The sequence below is a fragment of the Triticum dicoccoides genome, chromosome 5B (genome assembly GCF_002162155.2).
Source record: "Triticum dicoccoides isolate Atlit2015 ecotype Zavitan chromosome 5B, WEW_v2.0, whole genome shotgun sequence".
Classification (NCBI taxonomy): domain Eukaryota; kingdom Viridiplantae; phylum Streptophyta; class Magnoliopsida; order Poales; family Poaceae; genus Triticum; species Triticum dicoccoides.
This window is the reverse complement of record NC_041389.1, coordinates 363,188,680-363,206,187: the sequence shown is the minus strand read 5'-3', so window position 1 is coordinate 363,206,187 and position 17,508 is coordinate 363,188,680. Positions and strand designations below refer to the sequence as shown.

Here is a 17,508-nt window from a genome sequence, read left to right as displayed (position 1 = left end):
GTACCACCGACCGGAGACGAAGCACCGCTTAGCTGCTCGTCGGTGTCATTTTCGAAGATGTGCACGAGCTCATGGCATCTCCGTGGTCACATGAACTCGGCCCCGCTTTTTCTTCACCTGCGTTCCCCGAGCCTGACTCAGGGACTTTAAAGTTCTGTCAGGCCAACTCCACCGCGCGACCCCAAACGGACGTCCGTTTTGTCCGGATTCTGTCTGTTTGGGTAGGGGTTTGGGGTCGTGTCCGGGCCTGTCCTGGAATGCGGTGGCCGTGCGCCCAGCGCACGGCCGCATCGATTTGCCCCATCCTGTCCGCGTATATTTCTTTGCAAGTCCTTAAACTTTTTTTATCATTCATTTTCGGTACATGACAATACATCATCACATTTTGACTAGTAAAACAAGGCCAAAGAAAACAAGAACCACAAGAATACATTTGAGAAGATACCCAACTTCCATAATTGCTCCCTTGAGTTGGGTTAGCGCCTTCTCAATGCACTCATTGTTGATCTGTGGAGGAGGCATGACGTTGCCCCCTCCTTTCTTCTTCAAGCCAGAAGTCGACATTGCTTCCTCACACGTAGTATCGTGCGTTGTTGCTTCTTCGCACGTAGTATCGTGCCTAGACTCTAATCTAGCAACAAGTGCACTTGTCTCATCTAAAGCCTCTAAGCTAGCTAAAAGTGCACGAACATGCACTACATTTCGCTCTATCAACATATCGATGTACTCTTCTTCCCAATACCAAAACTTGCATCATGTCTACACAATAAAACTTAAAGTTAGCACCACTAGTCTAATCCAAGAGCACAAACATGCACCGAAGCTAAAAGAGCACATACCCCATCGTTTAAGCACTTGATGAACACCCATCCGGGATGCTCCGGCGTTGTAGACACGCGGCGCATGACCACCCTTGGGCAGTGGTCGCACTTGATTAGGGGCAACGGTGCGCCGACGAGCTTTTGGGCAAGCACCGAGCCCGGCCGGCCGCCATTCGCGTATCTGTCGGCGGACCACCGGCGGTGCAGATCCGAGCAGCTAGAGGACGAGCCACTGCCTGCATGTGGCCTTGCGACCCTGCCATGGCCTTCTGGCAAGGTGCCCGGCCAGTCCATGGCGCGGCCCGGCCTCCCACAGCCGGGCGAGCTCAAGACCGACCGGATCCGCCCCAAATCCGGCCGGCGGGTGCGCAAACAAGGTGTCCGTGCTTGGGTAGCTCGGCGGCGACGAGAGGAAGGGGCTGGGCAAGCGCGCGTCCGAGGTGCATGGCTGCAATGGCAGCGGGCGGCCGGCGGCGGCGAGGGGGAGAGAGGGGAAGAGTGTGGAAGAGTGGAGTGGATGCGGCCGGAGGGAGGAGGGGGGCGGATAGAAAAAGGCCCGTCCTGTGCCACCGACGGGCAGACCAGGAGAGGACACGCACAGACGACCCGCGCGTCCCCGTGGTGTTCGTTTCACCCCAAAAGCGGCGCAAACTTGGGCCGCGGATGGGTCGAAAGCGGACACAAAACGGACAAAAGTCCGTTTGCGCCCGCGCGCTGGGCCGCCTCCTTTGTCCCTTTTACCCCAAACGAACCGGGGCGGACAGGATAGGGTCGCGCGGTGGAGTTAGCGTCACTGCGGCGAGCCGAAGCAGAGGAAAGCAGGAGGCAGGCCACCCTCGCGCGGGTGGCCGCTGGATCGTGTGGTCAATGGGAATCACTAGATCATCAAAGGCGCCCGTTGCAGCGCCTGTCCATTATTTCAATAAAATGGTTGAAATGTTCATAAATTTAATTCAGAAGCATAATCTTAAAGCAAAATTTGCATAAAGTGGTAACACGTCATGTTTGTCTAGTTACCCAATATTATTCAAAATATGCATAGACACATTTTGTCAGCAAGTTCCTAAATGTCAATATTTGGTTCCTAAATTGTAGTTTTGATACTCACAACACTATACATCATTTACAATGTAGAGTTGATAAAAAATGGCATTGCTCATAAGTCAGCTCATATAATCAAAACCCCAATTAACCAACAAAGAGCATAGTTAGAAAAGAAAATGGCATCTTTCTCATAAAATCAAAGTCTCTCTAAGTCTGTGAGTTACCACCAAAGATGTTATAAGAGCATGGTTAGTAATATAGCCCGCTGCTGGCTATATAGACATGCCATGTCATCAAGAGTTGGCAATATTAATTACTCATGCAATAGAGTTGGCTATAAGGTTGGCTATAAGCCCACAACTTTTTTTCACTTTCTCTCTATCTCTTTCTTCTCATTAAATACTTTTATCTAGGAGCACCCATAGAGCCTAGCTCTTGCATGAGAGCCCACTCCTTTACTTTTTTCTTGTTTCTCTCTTTCACATAGGCAAAAGTGCCATGTAAGCGGGCTTATAGCCCACTATTGTACTTGATCTAAGCGCCATACTACTTAGACATAAGATTATTCTAGTCAAAAACAGAGTTTTCGTTTAGAGATGAGATAGCCAAATTGTCAGCCACCAAATTCCAAAGTTTGTGTTGTCAGCCCCAATCCTAGGCCCTGGCTAGTGTGTCAGCCCCATTATTACGAGCTCTGGGGAAATAGAGTAATAGACAACTCGAATACTATCAGAGCAACAAGACAAAGAGAAAGGAGAGATCTCTGAATATGACAGCATTAACACACTCCTCCTAGCATTGAAACAAGCATGACATAATGTGTCCCTTTGCAAAGATTCAGATTTGTTAAGCATACCAGGCATGTGTATTTTTTCTAGAAGATACTGCAACAATGACACAACTGTTCTTTCTAATGATCAAGATAGCTCTTGGGACAGCTGATCGCACACCTGACCTCTTTCTATAGCCAAATATTATGATTTTGGATCAAATATTATGATTTTGCAATATCTGAAAATTAGCAGTAATCTACTAAAGAATGTCTATTAAAAGATAATCTGTATGATCTTGCTTTTTTAAGTTGTTAGATACAACATACAAACCCTATGGAGAATAATGGTGCTGCTATATTGGCATTTAATTTATGAAGTGCTTTCTACAAACAGGGAGTGACTACTAAACTAAATTGAAATGACTTGCACAATCCATAGGAGCAGTATAGTGAGTCAATACTGCAACATCTTATGTTGTGGTGAAGTGAAACTAATTGTCATATATTGAAAATAATCAAAGATAGAATCAAATTCTTAAGTTTCACCTTAAAGATTTAACAATAACAGTAGAGTAATGATATCGTCTGATATCTCTTTTGGACAAGACCAACTAAAACATTACCAAGTGACTGCAAAGCAGAAGCAAGGAAGAAAGAAATTAATTAGTCGTACAATATTATCAATGTGTTCCCATAGCATAACATGTATCTCATTTACGACATGGGATTAGATCATTGTTAAAGAGAGGGAAAATACCTGGACAGTTACAAAAAACAAACTTCTATCGAGAAGAAGGAAAGCTTCTATATCCTTCAAAGGCAAAGGTAACAAAACTGGTAGAGAGATGACTTACTGTCGTAGTGCTTGAAATCAGAGTGGGAGGATTCTTGTGCCATTCGTGCCATGTCTGGTGTGGTATTATCAATGTAGATAGATTCAGTCTAGAAAGCAAGAGTTATCAAACAAGGATCTAACTAACTCTTTTTTTGACAATGACATGGCTTTACAAAGTCAGACAAGCAAACACTATAGACCTCATGTAGATTTTTTATCCATCCATGTAAATAGCGAATTATGGGGAAAAGGTAATATCATCATATAATCATTATTGCAAGTAAATTCTATTGCACCTGCTGATTGGACATCTTTAAAAATGACAGAACTAACAGCAGAAGGGAAATGTGGTATACAGCTGGTACTTTAAATCCTCATAGAAGAAATATCCCAAGAATCAAGTGTTCCACTTTACAACAGACTTTTTACAGCAAATGCACATGAAATTGCTAGGGATGAAAATAGGCTACCCTTTTTTGACCGAATCCAAAACAAGAAGATGTGCCACAGATGAGTAACTGCGTGCCCTCGTGGTCGCTGGATCTTTGCAGACACTGGACTTGGATTCGGACTCTGTAACCAGTCCCATATTTGACTAAGTGGGAAGGAGGGGAGACTTCCCACAAAGAGATCCTGGAGCAAAGAATAGGGGAACGTTAAATTTGAGAGAAGGATTCAGATTTCTAAATCGGAGAAAGAGGAGAGGGGTAGCCTTTAACTGGTTGATGTGGAACATATCATCGTCATCTCCGAGGCGCGAATGGTGACAAGGGATCAAGGGGGTTGACGACGTCGCTGAGAGAGGATGCGGCGTGAGAGAGCAGTTGCCGCCGCCGCTATCCTTGCCGACCACCACGTGGATTCCACCAGGAGGGGCGTCTCTACTCGAGATCGAAATTGGGGTAGTGGCCCTCCGCTCAAGGTCGCTTTTGCCGGTGGCGATGCCAGAGGAGAGATTGGGGAAGCGGAGCAGGCGCTGCGGGGTGGTATGCGGCGGAAGGGAGGAGATGGTCGAGCGAGGCTGATACACGGCATGGGCTTCGTGCGGTTGACGACCCAATTAACCCCAGACCTTCGATTTTTTTACTGGAATAGCGGCCCTCGAAGACATGTAGCCCAGGTTAGTGCTCGTTTATTATCGAACGAAACGGCCGGATGTGCGGTTAAGAGCCAATCCAATGGCTGAAAATTTTCAAAAGTGCCGATCGGACGGGCGTGAACGTAGATAGCCTGAGAGGGTTGGAAAAGTGCTCGGTTATAATGTTTCTAAATTTGTCAAGGAAAAACCCCTGCGTAACTGAACCCAGAGACTATCGTCGAAGAATTAAGACTCTTAATCCCACCTCTCTATCGCATCCCCTTTCCTCCCTCGTCCTCTCCCCAATCCCTCTCGAATCCCCACCCAATCTAGATCGTCTGTGAGGATTCCTTCTGCATGCAGGGATGGCGTGGACTTTCGGCGCTGGACAAGGAAACGGCGGCCGCCGCGGTGTCGGCTTAGGCGGTGGAACCGCTGGTTTCGGCAGCGACGCCGGCCCGTTCGCCGGCAACGTCGGCAGCGACAGGGATAATGCCGGCCAGATCGTGTTTGGTGATGGGAGCGGATTCGGTGGCCGTGGCCCCAGCTTCCGCCAGCAAGCCGGCTCCCCTGGTGGTGTTGCCGCTGCGGCGGCCGCACCTTTTGGTTTCGTGGCCGGCTGCGGAACTCAAGGCGGACAAATTGCTGTCGAGAAGGTCCCGGGCTTTCGTATGCGCGTTGATTCAGATGATGATGGAATGTCCGACCACGATTGGCCGGACTCTTGGTTTCGGGTGGTAGAACGGCTCATCAAGAAGCAAAAACATGAGGAAAAACCATCTCTTTTCAGCTTTCATAAGCTGCGGGATTGCCCGGACTCTTGGTCCAAGCTTCCCCCGAAGAAGAAGAAGAAGAAGAAGAAGAAGAAGAAGAAGAAGAAGAAGAAGCAAAAACATGATGAAGAACCATACACACTGAGCTTGGATGAGCTGCAGGAGTTTATAGCAACCTGGAGGGAGCCGTGCCTTCAACATCCAGTTGACAAGGTATGTTTTATAAGTTTACATATTGAAATGGTGAATCCATGTTTCGTTGAGATAATAACTAGGATCTCGAGGAATCATCACCCTATGATTATGCTACTTGTTCCATCATAACTCATAGATCCATATTTGCATCTCAGTGCATTAAAATCACTGAAAGCAGAGGTCAGATGATGATGTGTTCAGTTCAGCTAGCCTGATCCATCAGCCACTGTTGACCATTTTCTAGAAGCTGTCATTCAGCAATCACCGTTTCAAGTGGCAGTGAAGCTGCTATCCTTGCTACACGTTTACAATGGTTCTAGCAATGCTCCAATTTCGTTACTGAAGTGTTATGCACAACGAGCAATAGATGCTATAATGAATAGCAACATCGATTTGATCAGCACTGGTTCTGAAGGGGGGGGGGATATGTACGAGGAAGTGCATACACAAATTGCTGAACAGCGTAGCTCTTCTTCTCACTGTATTGGTCGTATTCAAGGAAATCCTGAGAACACTTGTGTAAGAAAGATTACGTCTAAAAGCTTACTAAACATTGACCACACTCTTCAGTTGATTGCGAAATTTATACTAGACTGTCTTGGCCATCTACCTTCTGAATTCTGGAGTCTGGCAGCAGATATACTATTGTCAGGACTTCAGACTGTTACTAAGAATTGCTATTCACTCATCTTGCATGCATGCAGTGAAACTTGGCAGCTTTGCATGCTTTGCAACATTGGATCATCACTTGGAGTCGCCGAATGGGTTGAAGATTGTCCCACAACATGTCGGATTGAAGATGCTTATGGAAACAGAGAAACTAATTCATCTTCTTGTCATGCATCGGCTGTTTCTGGAGGTCATCCACATAAAAATACTAACATGCTTACTACCACAGATGATGACATGGTAGTAAATGAGAGAAGTAAGTCGTTTCCTGGCTTGGAGGCTATAGATGATGAAAATATGCAAGTGTTAGATCCTGATGGAAGCAAGGCAGATATGGCCGAATCACTAGCTACTAACAAGCCCCCAGTGATTAAAGAAATAAATCTTGAGAAAGCAGCTCTTATTATTGAAACTATACGTCAAGAGGAGTTTGGTTTGGATCAGACACTAAGTTATACTGATAGCAGCTTGCTGAAAAAGCAGCATGCTCAACTTGGCAGAGCCCTTCATTGTCTCTCACAGGAGCTATATTCCCATGACTCTCACATAATCCTTGAGCTAGTATGCTATTAATCCCATTCATTCCTCTTTTATTTTATTTCGTCTGTGTGCTTGGGAGTGGTGTGTATCTGCAGATATTGATTTGGTTTCTTCTATATTTCAGATACAGAATGCTGATGACAACACTTATCTCAAGGATGTCGAACCAACATTAGCGTTTGTTCTTCAGGATGATGGAATTGCTGTTCTTAATAACGAGACATGCTTTTCTGCTGATAACATTAGAGCGTTGTGTGACATTGGTAATTCTACAAAGAAAGGGTCAAACATGGGGTATATTGGAAATAAAGGCATTGGATTCAAATCAGTATTTCGGGTAGGTGTAAATAGAATAATTTTTCAATTGAATTATATATATGGCTACCATCTTAAGTGCATATATCTCTTGTTTCATCATCAGTTTAACTGTATGTGTACCTTTCCTTTTCCATCTTTTATGACTTTGTGTTCTGCTTTGAGTTTCATATTATCCTAATTTTGACAAATACATATTCATTCTTTTGCAGGTAACTGATGCTCCAGAGATCCATTCAAATGGTTTTCATGTGAAATTCGACATTACAGAAGGCCAGATTGGTTTTATCTTGCCGACTGCAATTCCACCTTTTGATACTAACCCTTTGAGTAGAATATTATCTCCTGAAGATAGCTACGATGCATGCTCCTCCTGGAAAACTTGTATTTTGCTCCCTTTCAGGTCAAACTTCAGGGAGGGCACTGGTATGTGCTCCGTCGTGTCCATGTTTTCAGATCTTGACCCATCTCTGCTCTTGTTCCTTCACAGGCTAAAATGCATCAAATTCAAAAATATGCTCAGTGAGAAATTTCTAGTAATGAGAAGAAAATCTCTTGCTGATGGCATTGTGAAAATTTCACGTGGGAATGAGACAGTGAGCTCGTTGGTAGTTAGTAAGAAATTACAGAGCTCGCTTGTTCGTCATGATGTCTGTAGTACAGAGATAGCTATGGCATTTTCTTTGCAGGAGACAGAAGATGGAGAGTATGAACCTTATTTGAAGCAACAACCTGTCTTTGCTTTCCTTCCTCTAAGGAACTACGGTCTTAAATTCATTCTTCAAGGAGATTTTGTTTTGCCTTCTTCTAGAGAAGAAGTGGATGCAGATAGCGCATGGGACCAATGGTTGCTGTCTGAATTCCCATCTTTATTTGTTAGTACTCAAGAATCTTTTTGTGCTCTACCTTGCTTCTGAAAGTGCTCTGGAAAAGCTGTTACGGCCTTGATGAGTTTTGTGCCTCTACCGGGAGAAGTTCATGGGTTCTTTTCTCAGCTCCCTCATTTGATCCTTTCCAAGTTGCGCCTTACCTGCTGCATGGTTTTGGAGGGCTCCAGTTTGCAGTGGGTCCACCCATGCAACACACTAAGGGGTTGGGATGAACAGGCTAGAACGCTATTGCCTGATACCATACTCCGTGAACATCTTCACCTTGGATATTTATCAAAAGATGTTACTGTATACGATACATTATCAATGGCCTTAGGTATACATGAGTATGGACCGAAATTTTTGACTGATATTATGTCATCTATTTGCCAAACTGATGGTTGCATTGAGTCACTGGGACTGGAATGGCTATGTGCTTGGTTTGTTACACTTCATTCGGCGTTGCTGTCTCATTCTTCTCGAGATCTTCCCTTGAGAACAAATTTTGAAAGTGATACTTTATGTTCTCTCAGGAAAATGAAATGCATCCCACTTTCAGATGGTTCATTTAGCTGTATAGCAGATGGCCCAATATGGTTGAATTGTGATCTTCTCGACTCTCCGCCCGGATCCAAAATCAGCATGCAGAGCTTCCCAGTTCTGTACAGCAGCCTTCGCATTGTGAGCCCACACATCCTCCCCATGTCCTGCTAAAATAGTTACATTGTCGAAGAGACGAGAACAAGTGACCTTATAGATATTTTATTGAAAGTTGGTGTGCTGAAGTTGTCTGGACATGACATTATAAAAAATCACATCCTGGTGTCATTGCCTAATGCTACAGATGCTAATCCAGAAGAGAAAATGATGACAGAATATATGAGTTTTATCATGCTACATCTTCGGCCCCCCTGTATAAGCTGTAACCCTGAGAAAGAAGAGATTGTCTCAGAATTATGAAAGATGCCCGTCTTACTTACGAACAGTGGCTATAAGTGCCCAGCTGATGTACCCATTCACTAGAGTAAACATTATGGAAATTCAGTGGACATAGGCAAGCTCCTTCAGAATGTAGATATGGCATGGATTGAACTTGACACTTGTTACTTGACACATGATAGCTCTGCTTCATTGCAATTCAAAATGCAAAGTTGGAGGCAATTTTTCGAGCAGTTAGGTGTGACTGATTTTGTTCAGGTAATGGAAGTTGAGAAGAATGTATTTGAGGCTGATGACTGTCAAAATGGTACTCCCTTCCAAGGTGGTATACCTGGAACACCTTATATTGTGTATGACTGGGAGTCACCAAAATTGATGACTATGTTATCAACACTCACCTCAAAGAATTTGCGAGAAAATTGTATATATCTTCTGAAGGTTCTAGACAAATACTGGAATGATTATTATAGTACAAAATCTAGGAGTCTCACAAATGCAACAGATTGTGGTGAAAAGAGAAAAGTTGACTCTTCCTTTATGAAGTGTCTGCGAAACTTCAAGTGGATAGCATCGAGTATGGATAAGGACCTTCATTACGCAAGAGATCTATTCTGTGATTTTAAAAATGTGCGCTCTCTCCTTGGCAGTGTCGCCCCATATGCTAAACCACTGGTTAGTACTTGGTAGTCATTTATCCTTGCCAAACTATATTGTGTTTTCATCATAATGTCTTACCTTGTTCCTGTGGAATAGTTATCAAGCACATTACTTAGGAAGGATATTGGATTCAAGACAACAGTATCCCACAGTGACGCTTTATTGATCCTCAATCACTGGATAGCATCACAAGCTAATTTTAGTGCAAGGTATGGGGCGTCTCCATCTACTGTTTGAACAACAGAAAAATGTTACTACTAGTTAGTAGTTACTAATAATGTACCACTCCCTCCGCCCCGAAATGTAAGACGTTTTTTGACACTACCAAGTGTCAAAAAAACGTCTTACATTTTGGGACGGAGGGAGTAACTTTTATCTTGTCTCACACCAAGGATAAGGTGGGATGCGGTTTATTTTGGAGTGATTTATTTCATTAAATTTCTAATAATGTATTGTCTCACACCAAGGTAAGTTATGTTATCTATAAATTAGAACATGCGGTGACATTTCCAGATATTACTTATTTTTTGCTTGACCATCAGATTTTGCCTATTTTTGTCAAACACCAGATATTACTTATCTAGTTATCTTGACATTTCAAAACTATTCGCCATTGTTCAAGTTTAGAATGCACATTGTAATGTGCGCTACATGGCACTCCATTTTCAGCTGTAACATTAGATAAATATTATGTCACAAAAGTTAACATTAAATATTATGTGCTATGCAAGTTTAGAATGTGGATTAAACTGTATAAGGACAATTATATTCTTAAATATTTGTAGCTATCCAACAACATTACATGGCACTCCATTTTCCAAGATATAAATGCACATTATAATGTGCGCTGTCAACACTTTGAAATTTTGACCACTAATATTTGTGAAAGTATATGAATCGGGTATGTAAGAACAATATTGTTGCATTTTTCTTATAAGATACTTTTATGGCATATACTCTGAAAAGTTAAACACGTATTATATTTTAGGACTGACGGAGTACATACTTGATATATATTTTGTTTCTATTTCTCCATAGCTCCATATAATCATGCAATTCTTTACCTGCATTTTCTTCAGAATGGACCAGATGTGCAAATTCTACACCTTCATGTCAGAAGGTGCCGCTAGTGGAGAGATCAACATTAAACGCGATTTCCTACCACGCTGCTCTATATTTACACCACTGCATGGTTCACCATCAACTGATTCTGTAACCGGGAGATTTATGTCTTCAAATGATTTGTATTGGCATGACCCAACAGGCTGTTGTGAAAAGATATATGCATCCATTTTAATGAAGGGGAATATGTTTCTGAGAAAGATGTTGTCTGTGGCTTATCCAAGCCTCCATGATTTCTTTACTGAGACGTGTGGTGTACCAAAGATACCAACGACATCTGAGTACCTTGAGATACTGCTCCGGCTATCAAGTGTTGCATTGCCTTCACAAGTAGCCAATCATGTAAGTTGTCTTTCATGCACGAAATACCAAACCTGCATAGTGTAGGGTTGGCAGTTTCAGCCTTAATATGATTCTACTCCCTCGGGGACCAAAAAATTTACAATTTATGGTAGCTTAGGGCTTTCTGCTAGACGATTTCGTCTACATTATTAAATCCACTTTGGCACTCTATATAGGTGTTTCGTGTATTTGTGAGATGGGTTAATGATCTCCATTCTGGAAGTTATAAGATGGACAATATCTTGTTCTTGAAAGAATCTCTTCAGAAGTTGGAAACAATGGTATTGCCAACCCTGGGTTACAGATGGGTGTCCCTCCATCCATCTTTTGGTCTTGTTTGCTGGGCAGATGATGATGAACTGAAGCAGCAATTTCAGAACACTCGTGAGGTCGAATTTATACAATTTGGTGAACTTTCTCTTGATGACAAACAAAAACTCGATGGGAGGGTTGCTGCATTGATGAACATTATAGGTATTCCGGCACTTTCTAAGGTAATAAAAATCTTGTACAAGGTTGTCGAAATCGTAGATTATGAATTGGATCGGAACTCTATGCATAAGATCTCAAATCATATGATCATAGCTGTCACAATCGTAAATCATAGATTCTATTGACTAGAATCTTAGAATCAGTCCAAACTGTTTAGATCGTATCACATGACCGAATCGATATTCTGATAAGTGGCATTCTTGCTTGTATATTGTATTGCATATTTCCTCTTTCTGGTATGTTAGTTGAGTTCCCATACAGAGTGCAAAATCAGGATATTGTGAAGTTCAACGTTCAGTATAAAATTGTGAAGAAGGAATACTAAGTATCCTAGCAAAAAATTCAAATAATTTTGTGTGCCTTAAGTTGAACCAAATTTATTTTCTATCTTTTTAGAATTCGGAAGTAAATGGAGTTGCAAAAAATCTAACTCTCCTGCTGAATTTTCCTTTACATTTAGTATTTTACTCCCAAAATCTTACTGAGACTTCAGTGTGAGTTTGCACAATATATGCTCATTCTTTTGCCTGAACCCAGCGATCTTAATCTTGTTTGAGTTTTATTAAATCTGTTTGTGACTGACTAATACAATGTGTTGAGTAATGATGATAGAAAACCATAAGCCTCATTCATCATTTAATCACACGAGTTTAGATTTTTCCAATAAATTACAGAATATTACCATATTAGGTATATGGTCCTCGTTGTGTTGCCAGTTGCGCAGTTACACATGCATATTTACTTCAATGACCCTTCAAATGTTGAGCTTATCAGAAGGAAGTAGGAGCATATGCTCAATATGTATTCAAGTCAATTTGTGATAGCTAGTGTCCATTTGTTGGATGATTTTTAGATCAACCATTTCTTGTACTCCTAATAAGTCTAGATACATCCATTTTCGCGACAAGTAATTCCGAACGGAGGGAGTATGATTCTCATCCACAATTGCCACCTTCACACAGGTTGTGTACCGAGAACCAATGCATTCTGGTACAGGGAACAACAGAGGAAAGGCTAGTTTACTTAATTGGCTTTTACCATATATGCAACGTTACATCTACAAGATGCATGGAGATACTTACAATAAATTTCAGCAAAATGAGGCCACGAAGCTTAGCAGTCCTGAAGTTATTGTTGTTGAGAAGTTATCCTACAAGTATATGCTGAAAGGACGTGATAGTTCTTGTGAGGGAAGATTTGAATGCTCTTGTCTTTTACAGGTTAGTATCTGACTTTCTTTCAGTGTTTATTATAGTTAGTACCGACTCACCGTCATCATTTATCCCATCTTTTATGCATGCTGGTAGGATAATATTTCTTAAAGATCTCACGGGACACCTGAAAACACCAAGCTGGGGTGTAGAAAAACCACTCTCCTGAAAATTTTAGATATATTCTCAGCCCCTAATATATTGTACAGCTGGAAAATAGCGATATAAATTATCTTGCCATGATCTTACGTTGCATTTATTAGCAATAACATTTGATGTCGACCTTACTGTTATCTATGGACATGCTCGACGCGTTGCATCGAAACTTTCAGATTTTCACTAAGTAACATTATCGGTTTTGAAATTGATTTTATTTGTTACTCATTTCCAGGGAAATATTTTATATGCTACTCAAGAAGCTGATTCACATTCGATTCTTCTGGAAATTTCTAAACTTTTCTTTGATGGATCTGTTGATCTACACTTCGCAAATTTTCTTCACATGGTCAAAACCATGTCAGAATCTGGCTCCGCAGTGGAACAAATTGAGTTTTTTATTGTCAATAATCAGAAGGTGCCTCCGTTACCTGAACAGGAACCTGCTTGGTCCTTTTCTTCATCGTTTGTCGCCGAGGAAATATTTAGTTCCCCAACAGCTGAACTCCAACCTCCGGATGAACCCAGACGCCCCCTCAAGCGTAAGAAGAACCCAGGAATCATTGAAAGCCACCCACCGAATAATCCTGAAACAGCACCTGATCTTGAAACCTCTTACATAAGCCAGGAAGAGATAAAGGTGAATGATACTGCATCTTCATCAGAGCTTAGCAAGCCTGTCGTGTGTGGACCCATGGAAGATACTTCAGTTCCCATCAAGGTTGAAGGGGATCATGTCGTGAAAGAGAATTCAACAACAGAACATATGCTAGGCGTACAGAGTACGATTGAAGTTGATGATGAGCCTGCTTGTTTGGACTTGGAAGCAGGAAGCTCACCAAGTCTGATTGATGAAACTGAGCTAACCGATGTTGATGAGAAACTCGCTGATGTTGCAGAAGATGGAAGCGAGTTAGGAGCTGGCACGCCTGGTAACGCCACAGTTCACAAGCCAGATGAACGGTTAAGAACCGGCAGGCTTGGTGAAGCTGGTACACCAACACCTTGCCGGGCAGCTGGGACCTAGCAATGTTTTTTCGAAACGGTGGCAAAATAATTTGCCTCATCGATTAATTAAGAAAAAGAGAGTTGTCCGGTTAATTTATGGAAAACCGGGCGAAAATCGATACAGACTCCCAAATACGGACTACTCGCAAAGTACGAAACACATCAAGCGGCCCTCTAAACAAGCAACAACCGCAACCCTCAATACTTGTAGAACACAATGAACTCCTAGTGAGCACACCAACGAAAAATGACCACCCTACATCATGGAACCACAGACGCCTTTCGGATGGCGCCACACTTCTTGTTTTTCTTCTTCTTTGGTTTCTCCTTAGTTGACTTCTTCTTTGGAGGGTCACTTGTCTTGCTGGATACCGGCTGATGAGCCACCCATTTGTCAAGAAAATCATAAAACTCATTGAATTTCTTAGTTTCGTTGTCATCAACCAAGACGCCGCCAGGAGCAGGCATCAACACACTGACCGCATCAACAACCTCAACCAAAGGAATCACCGACGCAACCTCATCGACCACATGAACCGCCAATGCAATGGACTTAGGCACCTCCAATTGCTCACATGACTTTGGCAACACATGCCCCTCACACGAGGCCGTCGATGAGACCACCTCCAAATGCTCTACAGAGAGAGGCGAACCATGGCTAAGACATAGCTCTCGTAGCTCGGGCATGACCTGCAACACCAGAGCATCAAGCACGACAATGGACTTGCCCGAGAGTGACGATGAACCGTTCTCAACACGAGGGGAGAAACATCCATATAACTCTTGTCTCCCTTCCTCCATAGAGCCAACATCTTCCACGCCAGAGGGGCATGACATCGGAGTGGTCTATGACCTAGCCGGTGCAAGGGAGAGCCTGCTAAGAGCAGCCTCCGCCCGCTCAAGAAAGCTCTGAACCCGTGCCAGACAACTCTGCAACAATGTTGTCTGATCGGCCAGAGAGGACCGCAACATCATATCGGGTGGGGTTGCTGAGCCAACGGTAGCAGAGACGGCAGACGCTCAAGACCCATGGTGAAGCGCCTTGGAGGGGAGCACGGATTTCATTGCACCCTTACATGAAGCTAGAGCAGGATGGCGCGTGGAACCGAGGACTGGCGGCATGGCAAGGCATGCCAAAGAACTTGGAGGACGCCAAGGATTGCGGCATCCGCGCGCACGGTGACCGTTCTCCAAGCAATGGGAGCACCAAAGCGGATCTCTGCAGTCGGCCGCACGATGCCCAGGAGCGAAGCATCTGCAACATCTACCGTGCAGCCAAGCAGGGATTGGACGGGAAGCCATTGCAGGGGCGAGCGACGTCGGGCGACGCGGACCACGCCGGGGCAACACCTCCTGCCATCCCTTGCTCGCCTTCACCACCACGTCCGGCAGAGCGGCGGGCGGGGCCGAGGCCTTGGCAGCAGGCGGTGTCATAGGGGCCAGCTCCTCTTCATCGTCGTCGTCGCCGTCAGCGGCGAGAGAGGTCCATGACTCGGGCTCAGGCCGACCCGAGCCGAGATGCGGTGGCGCGGCGACGGGAGAGCAAATCCCCACCGGGCCCTCCACGACACAGATCGACGCAGCAGAGGCCCGCACGGCAGCCGCACGGGCGCACGCACAGGGGCAACCAACTTGCTCGGAGACACCACGGGCACCTTCCCTGACCCGCCAACAGCATGGACGGAGCAGCCCAGCGCCGGCGGGGCCCGATCCAGATGGGATCGAGCAACAGACGGGGTTGGCTGCGGGACGACGCGCGGTGCGGAACCAGCAGACATCTCAGCAGGAGGCGGCGACAGCGCGCTCGCTGGGGCGTGGACCAGCGTTGAGGGTGGCCGATGGGGAGTTGCCGGTGAAGACGGGAGAGACGGTGCGGGGTCGCCGGGGCACAGCTCCCACACCTGATTCCTGGCAGGAGGGAAGGGGGGAGCAGACGACGTGGAGGCCGGATCTGGGAGCGGCAGATGCGGGGGTGGCCGGAGCATGGAGATCCGGCCGGCGGCGTCCGCGCGCTCACGCGGGGACGACCGCGGTCGCGAGAGTCATGCTCGCTCGGTGGACTGCACGGGACCTAGCAATGTGAAGTGGGTGAATGAAGAGAAGGAATCTGGGCTTCCCTATGACATTGTCATCACGCCTAAGGGTGGCGCCGCAGAGTATGTGGAGGTGAAGGCGACCGTGACTTCGAACAAGGACTGGTTCCACATCACACCCAATGAATGGCAATTCGCGCTGGAGAAAGGGGATTCGTTCAGCATCGCCCATGTCGTGCTGAAAGGTTCAGAGAAAGCGAATATAATGCTGATGAAGAATCCGCAGAAGCTCTTCCACCAAAAGGTCGACGACTTGAATTTTGCTCTTGTTATGTCGAAAAAAATTAGAAAACTCAACCAAATCTCAGTTTCGTTGAAGCCCGATGCGCAATCGCCGACCCCCGATGAATCTGCATCTTGATCAAGCCTTTTATGACGCAGCGATGCCTCCGTGATTTCTGACTGTTAGATTTTGTACTATAACTAGTGTAGCACTGTAGCTCATGTGTAGAGAAGTACTACCAGTGTAGGCGTAGCTCTCTAACCTGTCCCTTTGGCGGATGTTACCTGGACGTGTTTAGTGATGGCAATCTAGTGAGTGAATGTCTCTGTCTCAAGTTTACGATTAGCACGGGCGCTGGTCTGTTCAGGTGTCTCTGTCCATGTTCCGCTTCCAGCGCCGCGCATAATTTCCTCTCACTTTCCGAGCTAGTACGTACTTGAGTTACCATGGACGAAGAGGCCAAGAACGTGCATTTTGACCGTGTCCCGTCACTCGTCCATGCAGGTAAATGCTCCGGAAATTCATGCATATATAACTACTTATTGAATAAGGTAGCTTGTGCTTGGATAGAACATTGCTTGCGTTCATCAACAAGACAAGTACTCTACTGTGTTCAAAAACAAGCCCAGGAAAAAGTCAAATCCCTACCACGCAAAATATGACCTGGCGTGCAAAACCGTGTTACGGCCATGATACGCGAGCAATAACATATTTCTTGCCCGCGCAGAAAATAGCAATTTGATGGCGTAAATGATAGTTTGTCTTTTAAAAACTTGTTCGCTCCTCTTTTTGTTTTTTGTTGCGGAAAAACTTTCAATCTATTCATCTTCAATCATGGTAGTACAACGGACACTAGAAATAATAAAAATTACATCCAGAACCGTAGACCACCTAGCGACGACTACAAGCACTGAAGCGAGCCGAAGGCGCGCCGCTGTCATCGCCCTTCCCTCGACAGAGCCGGGCAAACATTATTATAGTAGACAGTCGGGAAGTCGTCGTGCTAAGGCCCCATGAAACCAACGCACCAGAACAGCAACCGCCGCAGATGAAGAGTGTAGATCAAAAGGATCCAACAAAAGGATCAAACATAAAATAAAAGATCGTTCCAAATTTCCAGTACCTTGTTTGAGTACAACAAAGGCATGATGTTGATTGCAACAAAAGGAAAAGAGCAATGATATGATGCAGATAAGGGCATATCTGCATATGCATGACATATACGTACACGCTACTCAGGACCGGTTCTGAAGGAAAAGAATTCTATGAGACCAGGTCTCACAGATTAGCAGGCGAGACCCATCCTGATAGATGACACGTGGTATTCACAAAATCACAAAACATTTACCCCATC

At 44.6% G+C, this 17,508-nt stretch overlaps 1 protein-coding gene across 1 annotated transcript; it reads left to right on the top strand.

Annotated features, from left to right (window-relative positions):
* Positions 1–4,915: 4,915 nt before the first annotated feature.
* Positions 4,916–16,292, top strand: LOC119309528 (protein NO VEIN-like). Its single transcript, XM_037585512.1, is given in 14 exon segments — positions 4,916–5,284; positions 5,729–6,748; positions 6,852–7,064; positions 7,255–8,351; positions 8,445–8,573; positions 8,631–8,856; positions 8,935–9,522; positions 9,604–9,716; positions 10,587–10,971; positions 11,148–11,465; positions 12,426–12,683; positions 13,066–13,842; positions 14,921–15,221; positions 15,754–16,292. Coding segments are annotated over 14 exon segments (6,333 nt in total).
* Positions 16,293–17,508: the final 1,216 nt, after the last annotated feature.